General features: G+C 49.7%; 1 protein-coding gene and 2 long non-coding RNA genes across 3 annotated transcripts in view; 1 reads left to right on the top strand and 2 right to left on the bottom strand.

Moving 5' to 3' along the window:
- Sec14l1 (SEC14 like lipid binding 1) overlaps positions 1-4,606 on the bottom strand; it is a 45,735-nt gene extending 41,129 nt beyond the window's left edge. The window contains 2 exon segments of the mRNA XM_040750109.1: positions 2,357-2,449; positions 4,435-4,606. Of these exon segments, the coding sequence (XP_040606043.1) occupies positions 2,357-2,419 (63 nt within the window). The 5' untranslated portion in view covers positions 2,420-2,449; positions 4,435-4,606.
- LOC121141573 lies at positions 1,895-3,965 on the top strand. The gene is made up of 2 exons (XR_005878541.1): positions 1,895-2,344; positions 3,560-3,965. It is a non-coding gene; the product is annotated as an uncharacterized LOC121141573 (long non-coding RNA).
- Positions 4,607-18,619: 14,013 nt separating the features above from the next.
- LOC121141572 lies at positions 18,620-21,409 on the bottom strand. The gene is made up of 3 exons (XR_005878540.1): positions 21,008-21,409; positions 20,347-20,761; positions 18,620-18,949 (listed from the first exon to the last, which is right to left on the bottom strand). It is a non-coding gene; the product is annotated as an uncharacterized LOC121141572 (long non-coding RNA).
- Positions 21,410-22,438: the final 1,029 nt, after the last annotated feature.

The following is a 22,438-nucleotide window of genomic DNA, read 5'->3' as shown; positions in this document are numbered from 1 at the left end:
GACAACTCATGAGGGCTCTCGTCAATACCAACCCCAGATCACTGAGCCGGGCTCACCAGCCCACATCAAGCTTTTAACACACCAAGTCCCGGCGTTGGTGGCGCACGCCTTAATTTAAAAAAAAAATTGCTGTGCATTAGTGGCGCACGCCTTTAATCCCAGCACTCGGGAGGCAGAGGCAGGCGGATCTCTGTGAGTTCGAGGCCAGCCTGGTCTACAGAGTGAGTTCCAGGACAGCCTCCAAAGCCACAGAGAAACCCTGTCTCGAAAAACCAAAAAAAAAAAAAAAACATCACCTGCTGGCCCCATCCTGGTGCCTCACCACACGGGGACTGCCCAATGCCTCCTCCCACCCTCCCACACTTCAACAGTGTTGCAGGTGACTGACTCGCCACTGGACACCCCGACCTCAGGCCAGGAGGACGAGGACAGGCCCAGCCCCCCCCACCCCTCTCTCTCATGTGAAGCAGGAAATATGACAAGGACTAGCCACTCAAAAACTGAGGTTGCAACGAGAAATCCAGAGTCGAACTGGACCCAAAGGTTCAGCAGGCCACCACAGAGGGAAAGAGGGTAAGCAGGGTCAGTGGGTGGCGGGACAAAATGGCTCCTGTAACAGAGGGAGCTAGGCACAGGAGAAAGAAGTTCCGGGGACAGCCAACTGCTGCCAAGAGCCGCCCTCCACCTCCAGGCTCCAGCCTGTCCCAGCAGGAATTCCTGAACTTTCTATGTGATTCCTATCATATCACGTGCTTTAGTCCTCTAACAAAACCCCTTTCAAGCCGGGTGGGGGGGTGGGGGGCGGGGCAGGGGGGGCAGTGGCTTGCACCACACAACCAAAAGCCAAGTCAGCCTGCAAACAGAAAAGGGTCTTTCTCACAAACCAGTCACGTAAAATATTAAGGGGAAATGCGAAACTATTTTTAGGATACCAAACTCCCACCCATAACAACAACCAAGGCTCACACCTGACAAGGAAGATGTACAAGGAGCTGTCTGTGGTAAGGATGCAAATGTCCCGCCCAGACAGAGAGGTACGGGCAGGCGACTACTGCTAAAACTGGTTAAACTGTGCAGCTGCATGAGGCCTTTTCACTGTGCATAAATAATACTTCAACCAGGAAAAAAAGCAAGCAAGGCTTCCTTGAGAGGATTTGAGTTTTTATTTTGCTTTTCAAGACTACTGACCTAACGAATCTCAAAGTACACTGCTCGGGGGAAGCTCCAAAAACAGAACACTGGAGCTTTTCCTCACAGAGCAGAAAAACAGTCAACCAGAGGAGAGGGCAGGAAGGAGGGCAGCAGCCTGGGAAATGGTGCAAACTCCAGTCCCAGCCAGAGGAGCCTGAGGCAGCGAGGTCATGAGTTCCAGGCCAGCCTGAGACACTCGCTCTACAGATATGGGAACTGGGCCCCAAATGGAGCAGGGTTTATCTCCCGGCTGGGTTCTGCATGTTCTGAGCTTGGCACAGGTACATCCCTATGTGTAATTTTCATGATAGATACACTCTCCTGATATGTCATATATTTCTGTATGAGCCTCACACCTTAATAGTAACACAAAAGAAATGACATGGAATGTCCTGAAGTAATTTACTAGTGATTGAAAATAGTGCTTGGCGCCGGGCATTGGTGGCGCACGCCTTTAATCCCACTCGGGAGGCAGAGGCAGGCGGATCTCTGTGAGTTCGAGGTCAGCCTGGTCTACAGAGTGAGTTCCAGGACAGCCTCCAAAACAATACAGAGAAACCCTGTCTCAAAAAACCAAAAGAAAAAAAAAAAGAAAGAAAGAAAGAAAATAGTGCTTGGCTTCTTCTTAACCTAGTAAAATGCTTGTCAGTCTAATTCAGATAGGTAACAAAATAAACACCTTAGCTATTCCATTTGTGGAATTCTGGTTTGAATCACAGATTTCCTATGTGATGAGAAAACTGACTGAATGGCCCTGCTTGTTAACACATAGGGAAAACTCCATTACACAGTACTCGGTCCTGAGACCCACGGCTGCCCTCCAAGCAAGCGTCACAAGGCAGAACCGCACTCCCTGTCCACAGCTACTTGAACAGATAAGACCAACAAAGCCCACAGGAAGTGCTGGGTCAGGATCCCACTTCTGTGTTCTCCAAGGGAGACTGATGCAAGCTCACACATCACCCCAGAAACGTTGCCAGGCACAAACATGCAGACCTGCAGTTCCAGAGGCTTGCATTTTAAAAAAACATCGCAGAGTCTGGACACAAGTCACAGTCACAGAGACAGCAGGGGAGTGAAGCAAGACAGCAAGGAACGTGGACTGCAGAGCATCCACATTTAATCTTAACAAGAAGCCAGCGTAAGATGAAATGTAAGTACTTACAGCCATAATTAACTCAAAGGGGTGCTTATACACCCTCACTGGGGACTGGTATTTTTGCACCATGGTTGTAATTCAATAGCAATCTTCTTACTCCTGAAAAACAAAAGCATGAGGAATAAATAACCACATTACAGGGGGAAGTGAGTCTGAATTCACATGTCATGCCAAAGAGACCGCCACAGGTCAGAATCCCAGGCAGACGAAAAACACGGGATATTCTGACAGGGGGACTGCCAAGGCACTAAGAAGATGCAGAGAAGGCCCACAGGGGAGGATGGAGACACTGAGGGAGGCCCCCTGCCCCCTGGATCCGCATCCCTGAGTCAGGGGATCTAGTCTTCCACAGCAGTAAAATCCTAGGATTCAGCTATTCTATTTTCTCTTGAACAGCTTCTACAAGGGGCCAAACAAACATAGCAACACGTTAAGACATAAGCTGTGGGGGGCGGGGATCGATGGATGGACACTGGATGGAAAGTTTGTCAGATAATTCTCAGCTTATGGAATACTCCTAGAGAGCTGGCTTCACCGGGAACTTCGTGGCTTCCTGTTCCTAACGGCAGGCTCCAGCTCAGCTAAAGGGGCTCCAAAAACCTCCAGCCTCCCTCCAGAAGCTTCGATTCTGCAAAGTAATCAATTACATGCTCAAGGCTGAGGTCAAGGAACCCTCCTTTGCATACATAATCACTCCATTGCTGGCAAGGGTGGCTTTCTCTGCAAATACCCTTGTGTTCAGAGTCATCTGGAACGTCACACTCACCTACTAAAATGAAAGAAAGAAAGAAAGAAAGAAAGAAAGAAAGAAAGAAAGAAAGAAAGAAAGGAGAGGGGGAGAAAGAAAGGGAGGGAGGGAGGAAGGAAGGAAGGAAGAAGGAAGGAAGGAAGGAAAGAAAAAGAAAGAAGGAAGAAAGAAAGAAAGAAAGAAAGAAAGAAAGAAAGAAAGAAAGAAAGAAAGAAAGAAAGAAAGAAAGAGAAAGAAGAAAAACCCAGTGAGCCTGCCAGCCCTGCTTAGGCTCAATCGGTAAGGCTGTTATTTTAACTGGAAATGGTGAAAAGACATTCAAAAGTTCATAAGTGAGTATTGGGTATCTAACCATCCCAAATTCCAGCTGTAAAAACAAGCAACAAACCTATGCTGATACATTTCAGAGATTTGCAATCTATATAGCTGCACTTCTACAACTGTTTACGTGTTTTAAACAGGTCTGGAACTTTCTCTGCTATGTTTGCTTGGCACACCACTCGGGAAGGAGCAGGTTATGCTGGAAAACCACCAAGAGCTGGAAAACTACAAAGGCTAGAAACTCTGGGTGACCTCAAGCATGCCGTTCGCCTTTCCTAATTCCATCTCTGAGAGATGATCTTACAACCCCAGCTTTCAAACCGTGAGGCAATGAGCCAAACTCCTCGGTTCTCCTCCAAACTCAAGCCTTCATTAATCTTGATTTCAGGCGCTGACGCGTCCTGGAGCGCGGAGACCGCGTTCCATTCACTCTCGTAAACCTTACAATGCTGGTGCTCGGTGGGGAATCTAATAATCGTTTACGTTTTTTTTTAATTGAGAGAATCAGTTTTCCGGTTATCTCCAAAATAAAAGGGGGGATGATTACCAGGTGCTGACGGATAGGGCGAGGATGCAAGCACTGCGTGGTGCCTGTATTAAGAAACTCTTACCCAAAGTGACTACCTCAAAGACCAGCTTGCCCGCCAGCTCCCTGAACTCGGGCCGGTTCTCGGTTTTTTTTGGGGGGGGGGCCTGGTCCAGATCCGGTCCCTGCGCGGGCATCCGGAGTGACCCCCGCCAAATGGCACGGGAGGCCGGGGCTGCCTCTACTGCATGATAATTGGTGTTTGAAAATCATCCCAGGGTCGGCCCCGGGGAAGCGCCTCCCTGCAGGCCGGGGCTGGACGGAAGGGGTCGGGCCGGATCGGGGCGGCGGCGACGGCGACTGAGGGACCCGGTCGGCTCGGCCGAACCGGAGAGGGCGAGCGCAGGCAGCCGCCGCGGCAGAGGGACCCGGCCGGGGGCGGGGACCCGGGCGCGCTCCTAGCCCTCCACGACGACGACGCGCGCTTACCTCTAATCAAAAGGATCGGGTCGGGGACGCGGGGCGGCGGGATGCGTTCATGCCGGCGGCTCCGCGGGGAGAAAGCCGTGCCACAGGCTCGGCTGCCGCCGCTCGACCGCCGGTTCCGGGGATGGGGGGGACAGGGCGGGAGCGCCAAGGGGCGCGGCGAGGGCTCGAGTGGTTGTTACGGGCGACGGGGAGGGAGGGGCGAGCCCCCGGAAGGGGTGCGCGTGCGCACACCAGGCCGAGGGGGGGCGGAGGAGGGAGCGGGAGGCGGTTGCTAGGGAGGGGGAGGGGCGGCCGCCCGGCGCGCGGTGGGGAGGGGAGGAGGGCGCGAACTGCGCCGGCGCGAGTTCCCGACCTGCGCGTGCGTAGGTGGAGCCCCAGGAAGCAGCCTTGCCCAGACGCGAAGCGAGCCCCGGCGGCTCCTCCTCTTTGGCGTCACGGGGAGGGGAGGGGCGATGGCGGTGGGCGTGGCTTCGCGATTCTCCGCCCACGGACCGCAGGGGAGAGTTGGAATGCGAATCCCGGCTGGGTGCGTTCCGCGGAGCTGGCGGCTCTCGGGGCCGCAGCCGGCTGGGATACTGCGCGCCTGCGCCGTCTGGAGCGTGCTCGTGTGCTTCCTTTTTTTCCTTGACGGCTCAAAGCATCCTGCACCCCTGTGGTGCTCTGACCGCCTTCTGGCCTGGCCTAGCAATGGGGGACGGAGCCAACCGGGCGGGGAGGAGCGCGGTGGAACCAAGCACGCTGGTCAGCACATCCAGATGGCTGGGGCATCGCGGGCTGTGGGGTGGAGCTAAGGCGAGGGGCCTCAGCGGGGTCGTAGGTGCAGCCTTGCATTTCAGCATCTCCGATTTTAAAAACCTAAGAGCGACGCACAGGGACGTTTAGGGGTCCTGGAGAGGGACACGCGGCTGTAAGCGACACCTGGCTGGTGCGGATCCACCCACACTGCAAAGCTGGGTTTTAGAAGCCACACACAATTTCTCCATCAATGTCAACTGTTGTTCCGTTCACGTTAGTCACCCCGGGCGGTTGTCTTTGCATAGAAGAGTCCGGGAATTTCCTTCAGGGCCTGTTTACCCACCGCACAAGCGTGTCATTCATTGCTCGATCGCACCATTTTCCAACTCAAACCATCATTTTCCAGCTTTGCAACCCAGGTTACTCAGACTGGATGGTGACGTGTCCTCCTGTTAAGGATCACATTCACCTTTGAAAGATCATTTGGAAGAAACGGGTTGGTAAAAATGAGCCCCTTGGTAGGCGCCAATGGCAGCACCTAATGGGGTGGCTTTGTCCAGACTCCACAGTTGTGACTAACCTACAGATGCTACCACAAATTTACAGGAAATAAGAGAATAGAGGGTGGTGTTCAGTGACACCGTGGGATACAATCTGAAAAGCACAGACCTTAAGGACACAGAACAAACATTCTTTATCGAATAATTTATAAAGAAAGATGAGAAGTCTAGTCAGATTAAGAACTGGGAAGTTCACTTAAGCCAGACAATTATGATCTGCACTGGCTGTTCTTCCAGAGGACATGGATTTGATTCCCAGTACCTATATGGCTGCTCATAACCCTCTGTAACTCCAGCCCCAAAGGATCCGATGCCCTCTTCTGCCCTCCTCTGTAGACTGCATGCCTGTGGAGCACAAGTATTCACTCAGGCAAAAAACATCCAAGCCCATTGAAAGAAATGAAATAAAAACATCCAAGCCCATTGAAAGAAATGAAATAAAAACATCCAAGCCCATTGAAAGAAATGAAATAAAAAATTTAAAAAGTAAGAGAGATGCCTTCAGATGTACACACTGAAATATTTTGATCTGATATGATATAATATCTAGGTGTAGATATAAAATAATCTAGAAGAAGGAAGGGAGGGATAAGAACACTAGTAAAATAAGATTGGTCCTCAATGGGAATGGTGGCACAAGCTTTTAATCCCATCATCAGGAAAAAGTAGGTGGATCTCTGTGAATTAGAAGCCAGCCTGGTCTACATAGCAAATTCCAGGCCAGCCAAGGCTACATAGTGAGATCCTGTCTCAGAAAAAAATAAGCAACAACAAAACAAAAAATCTGCTGAGCCATTTCACCAGACTCTACTAAGTAACAATTTGAAGTAAAAAAAAAAAAAAAACATTTGTTCAGATGCATAGCATGGCATATTTGAGAGAGGGTGTGGTTTATTTTGTTTTGTGATACTGATGTTCAACCCAAGTTTCACATAGACCAAGCAGATAGTCTGCCATTTAGCTCACACACCCAGCCCATTTGACTATTTTGAAATCCATGTTATTGATCAAATGCCAAAAGTCTACAAGGCCCTGATGAATGGCCCCAGGGCTTGTGTTTTCCAGCACACAAGCCCAGATTTCTCACTCCCTGACCTCTGCGGGAAGGATGAAGGTGAGGACTCTAGGAAGGAGGGAATCGTGCTGTGACCCCGACCCCGTTTGGCTGCCCGTGACCACAGACAGCAAAAATGTTGTGATCCGAGAGACACTGACGTCTCAGCCTGTGCGAATGAGGACCAGAGCCGGCAAGGTATCTGATTTTGTCATCAGCCAGCCGTCAACACTTCAGAAGACCTCCCGAGTAACCCTCAGATGAACCAAAGCAAAGGCAATTACACCTCCTGAGCACCCGGAGCCAGTCACAACGTACAGGTTCCCCCCGGGTGGGTGGGAGATTTCCAGGTTTGAGTATATCTGCTCACTCAAGGCATAGCTCATGACTGGAATCATATAGGACTGGACTGAGTTTGTCATGTGTAATGGTTAAGCCCTACGGGCACAATGAGGTGCTGAGTCTTGCTGAGCGAAAGTGAAAACAATTGTTTGGTGAATGACCTGCTGCTTGCCCAGGACAAGAGTCTGGTGCCCTGGGGATGGAGGTGGGAGAGCCCGCCATTATTTGCCACAATGAGAATCTTGTGCTAGAGTCAATGCTACGTAAGCCTTGTGAAGCCAACACTGACTCTCGACACATTAAGTAAGAAGAATTCCCACGATAAAATATGGTAAGTCATCTTGGCACGGAAGCCTTGGGTCTCGGTACTGAGGATTAAGCCACGCAAGTGTCTCGTTGGAAACGCGTTAGGGACATCTGCCCCACTGTCTTGTTGCCATTGCTACAAGGAATCTTCCACCTCCAGGTAGCCAGCAGGACGAAATGAAGATCAAACGTCCTGTCTTGAAATATAATTCCGGCCGGGCGTTGGTGGCACACACCTTTAATCCCAGCACTCCGGAGGCAGAGGCAGGCATCCAGATCTCTGTGAGTTCAAGGCCAGCCTGGTCTACAGAGCAAGTTCCAGGACAGCCTCCAAAACAATACAGAGAAACCCTATCTCGAAAAACCAAAAAAAAAAAAAAAAAAAAGGAAGACTACAATTAACATAAGAAAAACTATGTACAATAAGTATATACAATATATACAGACAATAAGTAGTACATCAAGAACATCTAGTCCATTTGCATTTTACAAATTCAGAGAAAATACTCCATTTTCTCTTCTCTCTTGGTGAGTCCAAAGTCTTGTACTTAATTTTCTTTCTGTCCTAATTTGCATTACCAACTCAAAATTATCTTTTTATGTCTCTCAACCTATCCCTGGCATTGCATAAACTGGACGTAGTGGTTCATGTATATGGGAGAGGTGGAGGCAGGAGGATCAGAAATCCAAGGCTATCCTTAGCTACGAGCCAAGTTCAAGGTCGGCTTGGGCTACTTAAGACTTTTTCAGAAAGAAAAAGAGAGAGAAATCTGTCGTAGGAGAAATAGAGCCTGAAAAACATGCTTGAGAGTCGAGGAAGGCCTCTCAGAAGGAACATGGTAAAATGGAGATTACCCAAGGACAAGATAAAGTTAGTGACGGAACCATTTTATCCCTAAGAACTCACACACATGAGTGTAGTTGGTTTTTCTATTCTTTGCTCTTTGGGGAAGCCCGCCACCCAGTTCCCAAATAAATCACACAGAGGCTTCTCATGAATGCCTGGCCTTAGCTTGACTTGTTTCTGGCCAGCTTTTATTCATTTACTTTTACTTTATGCGCATTGGTGTTTGCCATGGGTGTCGGGTCCCCTGGAACTGGAGTTACAGACAGTAGTGAGCTGCCATGTGGTTGCTGGGATTTGAACCCAGGTCCAGAGAAGAGCAGTCAGTACTCTTAACCACTAAGCCATCTCTCCAGCTCCTAACCAGTTTTTCTTAAATTATCCATCTACCTTTTGCTTCTGGACTTTTATCTTTCTCTAATCTATATACCTTTCCTTACTTCTAATTCCATGGTTTATGGTGTAGCCGGGTGGCTGGTCCCTTGCATCTTAGTCTCCTTCTCCTGCTCCTCCATCTTCTCTTCCCAGGTTTCTCCTCCTATTCATTCTCTTGCCTTGCTGGCCCCGCCTGTTTCTCTCTCCTGCCTAGCTATTGACCATTCAGATCTTTTTTTTTTTAGCCCAATCAGGCGTTTTAGGCAGACAAAGTAACACAGCTTTACAAAGTTAAGCAAATGCAACATAAAAGGATGCAACACATCTTTGCACCATTAAAACAAATGTTCCGCAGCATAAAGGAATGTAACACACCTTAAACTAGTATCCTTCAACATGTGAGCACACAGAGGCAAAGACTCAAGTCATCACCTAACAAAAACAGAGAAAAGAACCAACAAACTGGGTATGGGTTGCCAGGGTTGCTCAAGTGGTGCTTCCCCCTTTCCTTACATTCCCTGAGTGAATGGTGTCACCCGTGGGCTGACAAGGGCGGGTTAATGGCGTGTTGAGTCCCATCGGGTAGCAGACACGGCAGGGTGCCTGTCTCTGTGCTCTTGTCCGTACACACCTCCCTCTTCCTCTCACCAGAGTCTTGTCCTCATGAGGGAACTCCTAAACACCTCAGATGTCCCGATGGATCCTGTGGACAGGTGACCACAGGAAAAGGCTGAGGAGACCCAAGTCCCAAGCAAGCACAGCAAGGCGCTTGCTCCTTTGGGTTGCCGGGTTGCGCTAGCCCCCTCCCCATCAGAAGCCTGGGTATGAGGCTACTATCCCTCGCTCACATCCTGGGTGCAGGACCAACAGCCCCGTGCACTCCCTCATGGGCCTCAACATCTCCATACCATGGCAAGTGATGCCTTCCCCAAGCAGAGGTAAGAATGCTGTTTTAAGATGCTGGTATCTAGATCATCAACTTCTCCATGTGCCTTGTTAGAAATGCCCTGAACAAAAGCATAAGGAGTTGGCAGCTCAAGAAGGCTGGAGGCTGTGATTAGGGGTGGATTGCCCCAGGAAAGACACTAGGTCAACCTCCAGAGCCCAACCCCTTAACAGCCCAAAGAACAACAAGATGCGCAAGAACTGTTCCTCGTCTGTCCATCTGTCCGGTTGTAAGGATCAAGATTGAGTCATGATCCAGGCTTCTCAGAGAGGCCCAGGAAAATCATTTCCCACTCTGGGGTCCTCACACGTGGGACCAACATCTCTGTTTGCGCCTGTGTTGATCGTGGACACACTTCTGGAAGAGCCCACCCCACCCCCCACCCCCCCCACCCCACCCCGCCGTCCCATCCCACCCCCACCCCCGCCATTCCCACCACCCTGTGGTAAAGGAGTTAAAGGAAGACTTGCAAGACACCACAGAGTCCTGACAAGGGCCGTCTGGCAAGGTTTCCAGCCTGGAAAAATACTGTGAATGTAGGTTACCCTACAGGCACAATTTCCTAATCAAGCCCTGGCAGTCGCCCAGCGGCCTTGAGTTAAGGTATTGCATCATTCCCAAAACTGCAAAAGCCTCGGGGCCGAGAAGCCAGATCTACACAAGGGTATCATACAGCCTCGGGTAGTTTTAAAATATTTCATTTTGGTCCAAAGAAGCAAAGTGTGTTGAGTTTTTCCCAGCTACGCCATCCCAGACAGCCCCCATAGGGCTAGCAGGAGTCTTTTTTCAAAAGTACAAATGTCCCTTCTCTCTTACTCTGGGTGATGTTGACACTTCAAAGCCCTCTGGGAATTCTGCCCCTGACTCTGCTTTGTTCAGAATAACTTCCTCATCTCCATTCATCTGTTTTTTTTTTTTTAATTCAGCCCTTTACTAATTCAACAAACCTAGATTCCAAAGCTGAACTTATTCACCAGGCTTAAGCACTGGAGTTGGAAGACATGACCAGTGCTCAGCCAGGCACAATGAGGCCCACCTGGGCCCCGTGCTCTGGAGCCGGGGATGGAAAGGCCGTGTAAGGCAAGCCTCTTCTACATCGAGCATTTCAGGCCAGTCAGGGCTAAAACCTCCCTCAAAAGCAAACAAAATGAAAGAGGAGAGAAAGAAAGGTTTCGTGAGAGCAGACGTTGGGAGCTCGTCAGGAAATTGCTAGCCCTATAGAAAGTCCTTAGTTTATTGCTTGCCCTATAGAAGGCCCCTTAGTTTGACCCTCAGCAGCACAAAAATAAAATAGGATGAAATAAAATCAGCTTTTCCTCCAAGGTGTTCGGCCTTTGCCCTAGGACAGGCACTCAGTTGAACCTTAGCCTGGACATGTCTGTGGCAGCCCGTGGTCCTTGGAAACCCTTCCTGGTGCCTCTTCCCACACGCCCACCAGCCTCCCCCCCCCCAATCAGAAGATGTGGAGACTGACTGTCAAAGAACTGTGCCTGTTTCTTCTGAGAAATTGTAAGCTGCCCGTGGGTGATTGGCAGATCATCACAGGCCACAAGCGATTTCAGTTCAAGTCGTCTGATGCTCCTGACACGGTCTGGCTCCTGTGCGTTGCCCTGGGGCAGCACTCATTCATTTCATACTGACCTGGGTGGGGCCTGTGAAGCCCACAGCAGCTTTTTGGGGTTTTCCTCCTCCAGAGGAAAAGAAGAAGAAAACTTTTAATGAAACGTTGCCGTAACTCTGTGACACAGACTGAGTCTCTCTGTGTTTGCGGGGCTGCTGAAGTGCACCCACAGTAAAGAACGCAGAGCCCCAGGACCTGAGTTCGATTCCTAGAACCCATGGAACAGTAGGAGAAAGCCGACCACACAAAATTGACCTCCGACCCCTCCCTGTGTGCGCCACGGCATCTGCACAATCTCCCACAATAACAATAGTTAGCCTTTTTTTTTTTTTTTTTGTTTTTTGAGACAGGGTTTCTCTGTGTAGCTTTGGAGGCTGATCTGGCACTCGCTCTGTAGACCAGGCTGGCCTCAAACTCACAGAGATCCGCCTGCCTCTGCCTCCCGAGTGCTGGGATTAAAGGCGTGGGCCGACACCGAAGCCACTACCGCCACCGCCATGGTTAATTAATTTTAAAAAGAAAGAAATTGGGGTTGGCATGATAGCTCAGCAGGTAAAGATGTTTGTCAACAAGCCTGACATCGTGAGTTCAATCCCTAGAACCTACACGATGGAAGGAGAGGGCCAACTCCCACAAGTTGTCCCCTGACCTTTTGTATACCAGGAACCATTTCTAGTTTTTTTTTTTTTTTTTTTTTTTGGTTTTACGAGACAGGGTTTCTCTGTATTGTTTTGGAGGCTGTCGGTCCAGCCTGGCCTCGAACTCACAGAGATCCGCCTGCCTCTGCCTCCCGAGTGCTGGGATTGAAGGCGTGCGACACCACCGCCCGGCCCATTTCTAATTTTTGTACATTATTTGTTTATTTGTGTGAGAGCTCGCACACATGTCATGGTGAGCCTGGGGGGTCAAAAGGCTCTTCGTAGGAGCCAGCTCTCGTCTCCTGCTGTTTGGGTTCATGGGATTGACCCATCCACAGGCCTGGCAGCAAGTCCTTCACCACAGTGCTATCTCAGACAGAAAAAAACATGTTTTTTTCAAGGCAGGGTCTCTCTGTGTAGCCCTGACTGTCCTAGAACTTACTCTGTAGACCAGGCTGGTCTGGAACTCATAGAAATCCACCTGCCTCTGCTTCTGAGTGCTGGAATTAGAGGCATGTGCCACCACCGCCTGACAAGAAAAAAAATGTAAAAGAAAGCATTTTTTATATATTAAAAAAAACCCACAAAACCACTTTGTAAATACTTTCCACAGCCACGCATCCTACGGCTTCTGCCTCCAGAATGTTCCGTGCACAGAGGTTATTATTATCTCCCTGCTGACTGTTCTAGTTGACTACCAACAACACCCTCTACAGTTAAATAAGTCTTTTCTCCGTCTTAGGTTTCTCCCAAACAGAAAACAATATGAAAAATGTTCCAAAGACCAAGGAGGAAATGAGATGAAAGGAACGGTGCTTGCTTGTGTGGTCTCAACATAGATTAAAAACAAAAACCAAAAATCACCTTCTACTAATTGTGCCCTACCTGAACTGGAGGGGATTTGGCCTTACAAGGAGCTTGCCCTCTCGCCTGGCTGAGCACACCGTTTCTCACCGTCTCCAAGGTCAGAAAGCTTATCCAACTTTAAATAGCAAATCACAGTCTCAGAGCCTGTGAGGATCTGGTGCCAGACGGCCACTAGCCTGTGACCGCCAATGTCTTGTGGGGCATTCATGAGCAGGGGCCTCCACTGTATCCCAGAAATTTGTAACCGCTCTGACGTGAAACCAAGGGCCTTCCTGTCCTTCCTCCATGCCCCCAGGACACAGAGGACCGCTTTGAACTTCACACAGCAGGCCATAGGCCACTCTGCCACAGAACCTTGGGTAAAGCGATTCCATCCCGCTGCCTGACAGAGAGCCTCAAACCTGATGGCTTAGATTATCAAAAATCCCTTCTCTCCTAAGGCCGCAATGGGGCCAGCCTCTAGAGAAGCCTTGACTAGTTTCTGCTGCCCCTACACTTTCCTTGTCAAGTGGCCACACCTCTTCAGGGTTCATCTCTCTGCCTCTTTTCTCTGAGAAGGCCATCAGTCCTCTGAACTGGGCCAAACCATACCTGGCTCCTAACTCCACAACAATCTTGAGATCTTTGAGTGGCTTCCCGGGTACAGACGTTAGGAGCTGGACACCTCTTCCTCGTGTCAAAGGGACAGGACATATTTCTGCTTGCTGTCTTCCTGTTGAAGGGCCCTTACCTCAGGGCTGGCCTCCAGTGTCGGAATGCACATTCCTACCTGACCCTTTCTACTGAAGCGGTCCAAGCAACATAAGGAGTCTGAAGGAAGATAGAGGCTGGACTGCTCACCCCTCAGCAGACCCAGAACTCAGACCAAGAATAAAGGAACACTCTTGTTCCTAGTGGCAAAGGCCCCAGCTTGTGTCCTGGGCACCTAATGAGAGGTTCGCCTACCTTACAGTATGCTGGGGTCCATGGAGGGGGAAGGTGAGATACGGAAGGGCTTGCTAGAGGCCGGCCCCTGAACAGGAGAGGGCTCAGTTCAAGAAGCAGGTACGGAGCCGGGAGTTGGTGGTGCACACCTTTAATCCCAGTACTCGCGAAGCAGAGGCAGGCAGATCTCTGTGAGTTCGAGACCAGCCTGGACTACCAAGCGAGTTCCAGGACAGCCTCCAAAGCCACAGAGAAACCCTGTCTCAAAAAACAAACAAAAAAGAACCAGCTATGATGCTGAGCCCATGCCACACCCAGGGATACTGAAGATCAGGGAGCTCCAGCAGTTTAGTCCCTGTAGATAATTTGGGACTTTGGAGTCAGCTGGAGCTCCCACTAACCCCAAATAACATTCAGGTGATGATTATTATTCACAGTAATCAATGAGTGTTTTTTTCTAAATTTTATCTTATTTTTGATGTACTTTATTTTACTTATTATTTATTTACTTTTTTTATTTTTCAAAACAAGGTTTCTCTGTGTAGCCCAGGCTGGCCTGGATGGAACTCAGAGATTCACCTGCCTCTGCCTCCTGAGTGGTGGGATTAAAGGCATGTGCCAGCACTATGGGGCTCCTAAAGTCTTTTTTTTTTTTTTTTTGAGACTTAGTGTATACTAGGCTGACTTTAAACTTACTGTGTGGTTGAGATACCCTTGAAACTTCTGATCCTTCTTCTTCTCCCTAAGTACTGGGGCTACAGGCATGCACCACCTCATCCAGTTCAAGTGTTGCTAAGAACGGTACCCGGGACCCTATGGATGTAAAACAAGAGACTGGGCTACATCCACCAGGGAGATGGCGGCCAGGAGATCAGAGGTTCAACGTCACCCTGCATTAAAAACAACAAACAACCAAAAGCAACCACAATCAAACACATGGCCTGACACAGACCCTCCACAAGGCATTTACTCTCCCACATCTTCTCCTCAGGTATTCACCTGTGGGTGGTGACTCCAGCAGGGAGGCCAGAGCCTAAAGCACCGCCTACCAGGGACTCTGTTGTGAAATATTACTTAACCAGGTAAAGATGTGTTGCATTTGTTTATGCTGTGGAACATTACTTTAACTATGGGAAGGTGTGTTACATTTGTATATGCTGCGGAGTATTACTTTAACTATGGGAAGGTGTGTTACATTTGTATATGCTGCGGAGTATTACTTTAACTATGGGAAGGTGTGTTACATTTGTTTTTGTATATGCTGTGGAGTATTACTTTAACTATGGGAAGGTGTGTTACATTTGTTTTTGTATATGCTGTGGAGTATTACTTTAACTATGGGAAGGTGTGTTACATTTGTATATGCTGCGGAGTATTACTTTAACTATGGGAAGGTGTGTTACATTTGTATATGCTGCGGAGTATTACTTTAACTATGGGAAGGTGTGTTACATTTGTATATGCTGCGGAGTATTACTTTAACTATGGGAAGGTGTGTTACATTTGTTTTTGTATATGCTGTGGAGTATTACTTTAACTATGGGAAGGTGTGTTACATTTGTATATGCTGCGGAGTATTACTTTAACTATGGGAAGGTGTGTTACATTTGTTTTTGTATATGCTGTGGAGTATTACTTTAACTATGGGAAGGTGTGTTACATTTGTTTTTGTATATGCTGCGGAGTATTACTTTAACTATGGGAAGGTGTGTTACATTTGTATATGCTGCGGAGTATTACTTTAACTATGGGAAGGTGTGTTACATTTGTTTTTGTATATGCTGTGGAGTATTACTTTAACTATGGGAAGGTGTGTTACATTTGTATATGCTGCGGAGTATTACTTTAACTATGGGAAGGTGTGTTACATTTGTATATGCTGCGGAGTATTACTTTAACTATGGGAAGGTGTGTTACATTTGTTTTTGTATATGCTGTGGAGTATTACTTTAACTATGGGAAGGTGTGTTACATTTGTATATGCTGTGGAGTATTACTTTAACTATGGGAAGGTGTGTTACATTTGTATATGCTGCGGAGTATTACTTTAACTATGGGAAGGTGTGTTACATTTGTATATGCTGCGGAGTATTACTTTAACTATGGGAAGGTGTGTTACATTTGTTCAAGCGGCCTTTGTTTAATTATGTTAGGATGTGTTGTGTTTGTTTCTCCTGGCCTGCCTAAGGCGCCTGACTGGTCTAATAAAGTGCTGAGCAGCCAATAGCTAGGCAGGGGTGGTGCTGATGGGCAGAGAGAATAAATAGGAGAGAAGAAGGAGAAGAGAATGAGGGAGGAAGAGAGAGACATGCCCAGGGCCAGCTAGACAGCTGTCAGACAGCTAGATGGAGTAGGATGTACAGAAGGAAAGAAAGGTAAAAGAACAAAAACCAAGGCAAAAGGGAGATGAGAAACAGGTTAAGTTATAAGAGCTAGCAAGAAAGGAGCCTAAGCTAAGACTTGGCGTTCATAACTAATATTAAGTCTCCTTGTCATGATTTGGGAACTGGCTGGGGGCCCAAAAGAAGCCGATTACAGGACTCAACTGGAAGACAGCACGTGATGCAGGGTGGAGCCACCCAGGACTCTTAGGAAAAAAACAAAAAACAGGAAGCAGCAGAAGGAAGGCCCCATTGTGATGCTGGGACACTAGGGAGATCCAGAGGAACAAAGGGACATCTTTGGGGACCATGCCACTCCCACTGTGCCCAGGGACTCTCCCTGTCATGCCAACCAACAGAGCCCTTAACCCACTCGAGCCCAGGGTTTCTCGTCTTTACAGCTGGAAGCGACGTGTGCTGCAGGCTCCTCGTAGAAGCGTGCTTAGAGCAGAAAGGCACAGGCTCGAAGGAGAAGATAAAAGCCGCCTGAAACCCCCGTGCAGTCATGCTTGCTTTTCCATCTTTTAAAAACAAGGCACTTAGGCCGGGCGTTGGTGGCGCACGCCTTTAATCCCAGCACTCAGGAGGCTGAGGCAGGCGGATCTCTGTGAGTTCGAGGCCAGTCTGGTCTACAGAGCGAGTTCCAGGATAGCCTCCAAAGCCACAGAGCTGTCTCGAAAAACCAAAAAAAAAAAAACAAGGCAGTTATAGAGGCATGAAACGAGATCCTGAAGTGCAGAGAGCAACACACCTACCTTTGCCAGAACAAAACCAAAACCAAAGCCAAAACATGACCAGCACAGTGTCTGAATGCCCGTGGCAAGCACCTCCCACAAGCCATCTCTGATGGCCGTTTCTGCCGTCTGAGTCGCTTCCGGGCAGCCTGCCCGGTCTATCTGTTTTCTGAGGATATTGGCTATGAAGTGCTTTAGCCTGTATAAGCCACAGACAAGCGAACCGTGTTGTCTCCAGTCTAGCTGGATGTCTGGGCTCTGAGAGCGGGAAAGCATTTCCAAGCCTTCCTGCAGCAGGCTCAGCTCGGGCAGGGCATCAGTGGGGCGAACAGGCTCTGAGAACCAGGGGAGGATCCGGGTCAGAGTCCCGGGGTCACCATGAGGGCCTATGTGACCGTTTGCAACTCATTCATTCTGGGTTCTTTTCCTTCCCTGCAGCATGGGAATAATGAGGTCTGTTCTACAGCTGTGGAAAGGAAGGGTTGAAGCTGATGTCTCTGCAAATGGAGGCTGTTATCCAAAACCTTTGCCAGCTTCTTCACCGCTTCCTGGACTCCACTTCCAGACGTCTGCTCTTTCTTCCAGCCCCCTGATACCCATGCTCTGCCTGTTGCAGCAGGTGGCTGGCTGGGGGTGGGGGGTGGGGCGGGGTTGCAGACAACAGAATTCACTCCAGCTAGCTCAAGCAAGGGGGTGATGATGGAACACGGAGCTCCTCGAATTGTGTATAGGCCCTGAGTGGACGCCTGGGTCAGCCAGCAGCCCAAACATCCTGAGGAACTTTAGGCCCACTAGGAAGCTGCCAAGCCCCGCCGCCACAGCACCTCTTCAGGACCCAGCCCCCAGTACCACTGCCCATACAAACCCAACTGACTCCTTGTCCCTGCCGCCTCTCAGACTATGCTTCCAGACAGAGTCTCCTGCAGGAACACTCGACTCTATGCCTCACGTTGGATGACCAGCAGGTTTCAGATTTCCATGCTGTAAGGCAATACTTACAATAAGAATTTGGTGAGGGAGTCCAAGAACTCTGGGGCAGAGGCTGAGAATGTAGCTCAGTGGCAGAGAATTTGCCTAGCATGTAGCAGGCCCTGAGGTTTCATCCTCAATGCATAAGATAAAATAATAAATTAGGATGGTCTGGGGTGTGGCTCAGTGGGTAAAGTTCTTGCTTAGCGTTTGTAAATCCCTGGGTTCATTCTCAACCGCGCATGAACCCAGTGTGCACGTCTGTAATCCCAGCCCAGTGTGCATGTCTGTGATCCCAGCCCAGTGTGCACGTCTGTAATCCCAGCCCAGTGTGCATGTCTGCGATCCCAGCCCAGTGTGCATGTCTGTGATCCCAGCCCAGTGTGCATGTCTGTAATCCCAGCCCAGGTATACATGTCTGTAATCCCAGCCCAGGTATGCATGTCTGTAATCCCAGCCCAGGTATGCATGTCTGTAATCCCAGCCCAGTGTGCACGTCTGTAATCCCAGCCCAGTGTGCACGTCTGTGATCCCAGCCCAGTGTGCACGTCTGTGATCCCAGCCCAGTGTGCACGTCTGTGATCCCAGCCCAGTGTGCATGTCTGTAATCCCAGCCCAGGTATGCATGTCTACAATCCCAGCCCAGTGTGCATGTCTGTAATCCCAGCCCAGTGTGCATGTCTGTAATCCCAGCCCAGTGTGCACGTCTGCAATCCCAGCCCAGTGTGCATGTCTGCAATCCCAGCCCAGTGTGTGCACACCTGTAATCCCAGCCCAAGAGACAGAGGCAGAAAGATCAGAAAGAAGTCAGGGTCACCCTTGGTTTCATATCCAGTTCAAGGATAGCCTGGGGTTCATGAGACTCTGTATCAAAAATAAATTCCCTGGATGTGGTGACAAACAACTTTAATCCCAGCACTTGGTGGAGGGCAGGGGCATTCAACAGTCCTTCCCCAGTGGGCCCCTTCTCCAGGGCCCTTTGAAGTTCACTTTTCAGAATGTTTTTCAAAATGGATCTCTGACTGATGACCCTCTGGGCAAGAAAGCAAATGTCCTATCAAGGACATTGTCAGTTCAGGCTAATCTGGGAGGAAGGTTAGGCCAAGGTCAGGTTCTTCACATCCCGAGCTTCTGCCTTTCCCTTGGCGTGGGATCAGAACGTGTCTGCAGAGTCTTTCGTTTCTGGGATCATCACAGCCTTTGCAGGGGTGGGAGGCACCTGTGGGTGTAAACCTGCCGGTTTATGTAAGCCAGGGATGACGTATGTAACAGAAGCATGTGCTGTTGGAACGTAAGGCTGCTTTGGGTGAAGACACCATTAGCTGCCTGCAATTATGCTCTGGGATGTACTTTCCTCTTCACTGTGATTACACTGTCATCAAATACATACTTAAAAAATCCCACAAGTGGATAAAAGAATGTTGATTATTGCCATACTTGAGACATGCATTCCTTTTTAGTATATCTTATTTATCGAGTGTGTGTGTGTGTGTGTGAGAGTGTGTGCATGTGTGTGTAAGTCAGAGGACAAACTGAAGAACTTGCAGATCCTGCGTATTGAATTTGGGTGAGCTGCCTTGGAGGCAATAGCTGAGCCCTCTTGCTTGTTTCCTTGTCTATTCTCCCAGGCAACTCCCGATCCCTAGGGATCGTCCTCTGGGCTAACTTTCTTGCTACATGCTGAGGATCTGAGACTCAGGCTCCTAAGAGCAAGGGCTTATTCTTCCTACGCATTCCCCCATGACTCCAAAGACCAGTGGCCTCTGGATTCTCCTGCCTGCCTCAGTGTAGATAGTGATTTGTTCTTTTTGGTGAGCTAGCTCACGGGGACCCTGCTTGGTAAGCTGGCAAAGCCCAGACTGCCTTCATCTTGTTGGCAGCAGTGGGACGGTTCTTGGAAGATATCAGTTATTTCTATTCTATTTGATGAATTAATGTGCCAGTCAAAGCCTGCGCTCCCTGAATAATACGGCAGGCACTGTGGAGCGGCGTGTGTGTCACAAACCAAATATAGGTGGCAGCTTTAGGTGGTCAGCCTGTAGGCGTGCCGGTATGCATATCGGTAACAATTACAGGAAGGAGGCGTAATTATAACCTTGGTTCAGGAAGCATGTCTTATCTCAGACTCTGCTGGGGCCCAGGCTCTCCCTGGGTTGACTGGCATTCCTGAACCCGAAGCTAGAAATGGTCTGAGCTCTGGTTATCTTTGTGCTTGGTGGCACCCAGGACCAAATTACATAACAGAAAATGTCCGTTCTCACTGAGCACGTGGGAGGTTCGGAAGGCAGTGCCCACGCTGGGTGGAGATTAGAAGCCTTCTGAGTGAGTCACATGCCTTCCTGAGCCACCCCTTGTAATTAGGGTGACACACCGTCCTGTTGGCACGGGACAGTCTTGCTGTGTGCCTGTCAACTGACGGTATTTATTCACAATACCCCCTTTTCCCTGTACATTTGAAGCTGGCTGATGTCCCCGGGTGATCTTCATGGAGGAGGAGAGAGGCTGGGGGATACCGTGATGACAGAGCATCCAGTGAGGAAGAGAAGACGGGGAAACAGACTTCTCCCACGCCTTGAGCAGGTGTTGCCTTCCCTCGTGGCTCTGGGTATCACATACCTCCAGCCACGTGGGCACTGGCATGGCTATCATGAGCCAGGACTGGAAAAATCAGGTTACTCCTGCCGTCCAGTTGTCCCCCGATGACACACAGGTTTGCCTCCGGCTCCCAAGCCTTTGGTTCCTGGTTCTAGGCTGAAAGGAACTTTAGGGTCAGCCTTGAGCAGGGTTGGCCAACGTCGGAGCAGCCTTGTCTGTAGGGTCTTACCATGCGTGGCCCTCCAAGCACCACCGTAAAAAGCCAGACTGTTCTTCCATCCTCCACAGCTTGTGGTCTCCAGGGTGAGCATCCCGTGGTTTGAGGGAGGGCTCAGAGAGCTGTAGGAAGTTCTCTTCCCATTCTGACAGGATGGCTCGGGGGAGGAAGGGTTTCTTCTGTCTCACTGCTTTGGGGGATTCACAGCACTCTGTTGGCCTGTGTAATTGGAAGAACGTTGTGGCAGTGTCCAGCAGTGGACCTGCCACGGTGGACAGGACCCAGCCCGTGGGATGGTACTAGAGGGGCCCTCCCATTTCAATTAACCCAGTGCCCAGAGGTTTGTCCCCTAGGTGGTTGTACATCCTGCTAAACAGACAGTCAACAGTAACCATCACAGCTGGCTTCCACCCATCTCCCCTCTACTCCTCCCATGCCTGCAGCCCATGAAGTCAGACTGCTTACATTCGGGGCACGTCTTCCCGGGACAGCCCAGAGGTGTACCTCCATCTTCTAGGTAATTCTAAATCCAGTCAATTTGACAGTGGAGATAACCATCATAACCTCCAGCCAGGCCTCCTGCCCAGTTCTGTAGTAACCGGAGATTTTACATTCCATGGTTCTTGCCAGTGTTTCTTTCAGAAGGAGACATCCAGGGTCACTAAGAGGCCAGCTCCCCTGAGCAATTCACTGGTGGCAGGCCCACTCCACAGGGAAAGTGCTTGTCTTAGGCTTGTCCCAAGAAGTTCTGGATAATTCATCAGCTCTGCTGAAGGTGACGACTCTCATCGGTCACCCATGCTGCTCGTGTGGACAACTCGTTAACTGCACAGTGAGCGAGCTCCAGGTTGGCCTGGGTACAGAGACCCTGCATGAGAGATACAAGCTAATAAATAAACAGAGAAGCACCCTCACCACCGCACAACGACCACACGCCCACCAGTGTCTGACGAAGGTGTCAGCTGGGTCTCTGCAAGTCTTCCAAAGTGTCCCCGCATACAGACGACTTGAAGATTCTTAACCCAGGAAAGTAAGGAAAGACAGAAGCCATTGGGTGGATCCCTTAGAAAAAGCCAAAACAGCCGGGCGTTGGTGGCGCACGCCTTTAATCCCAGCACTCGGGAGGCAGAGGCAGGTGGATCTCTGTGAGTTCGAGGCCAGCCTGGTCTACAGAGCGAGTTCCAGGACAGCCTCCAAAGCCACAGAGAAACCCTGTCTCGAAAAACCAAAAAAAGAAAAAAGAAAAAAAAAAAAAGAAAAAAGAAAAAGCCAAAACAGGCTGGTTTGGATTTCATTGTAAAGATGGGGTATAGGAGTAGGGCATGTCGGCGCACGTGTGTGAACCCCAACTTGCAGGAGGCTGAGGCAAGAGGACTGCTGTGAGTCTCCGACCAGCCTGGGCTACATGGGGAGGGGAGAGGGGAAAAAAAGAGGGAGAACTATTAAGGAAGACCTCTGACCTCTGACCTCTGACCTCCACACACAGAGGTGCCCACATGAGCAGGCACAGACACACAGGACTACAAACAAAACAAGCTGCTCATTAGGAATGGGTCTGGCTCAGCAGCTGAGTGCTTGCTTAGCATGGTCAAGGCTGGAGTTACAGGTCTACAAGCACACACACGCACACACGCGCGCGCGCGCGCGCACATACACACACATACACACACGCACGCGCACATACACACACATACACACACGCACGCGCACATACACACACATACACACACGCACGCGCACATACACACACATACACACACGCACGCGCACATACACACATACACACGCACGCGCGCATACACACACATACACACACGCACGCGCGCACACACACGCACATGCACACACCCATACATACATGCAAACACACATGCACACACACACCCATACATAGAC

Source organism: Mesocricetus auratus, unplaced genomic scaffold (genome assembly GCF_017639785.1).
Source record: "Mesocricetus auratus isolate SY011 unplaced genomic scaffold, BCM_Maur_2.0 Super-Scaffold_100007, whole genome shotgun sequence".
Lineage (NCBI taxonomy): Eukaryota > Metazoa > Chordata > Mammalia > Rodentia > Cricetidae > Mesocricetus > Mesocricetus auratus.
Note: the sequence above shows the minus strand (reverse complement) of the source record. Positions and strands in the feature narration are given on the sequence as shown.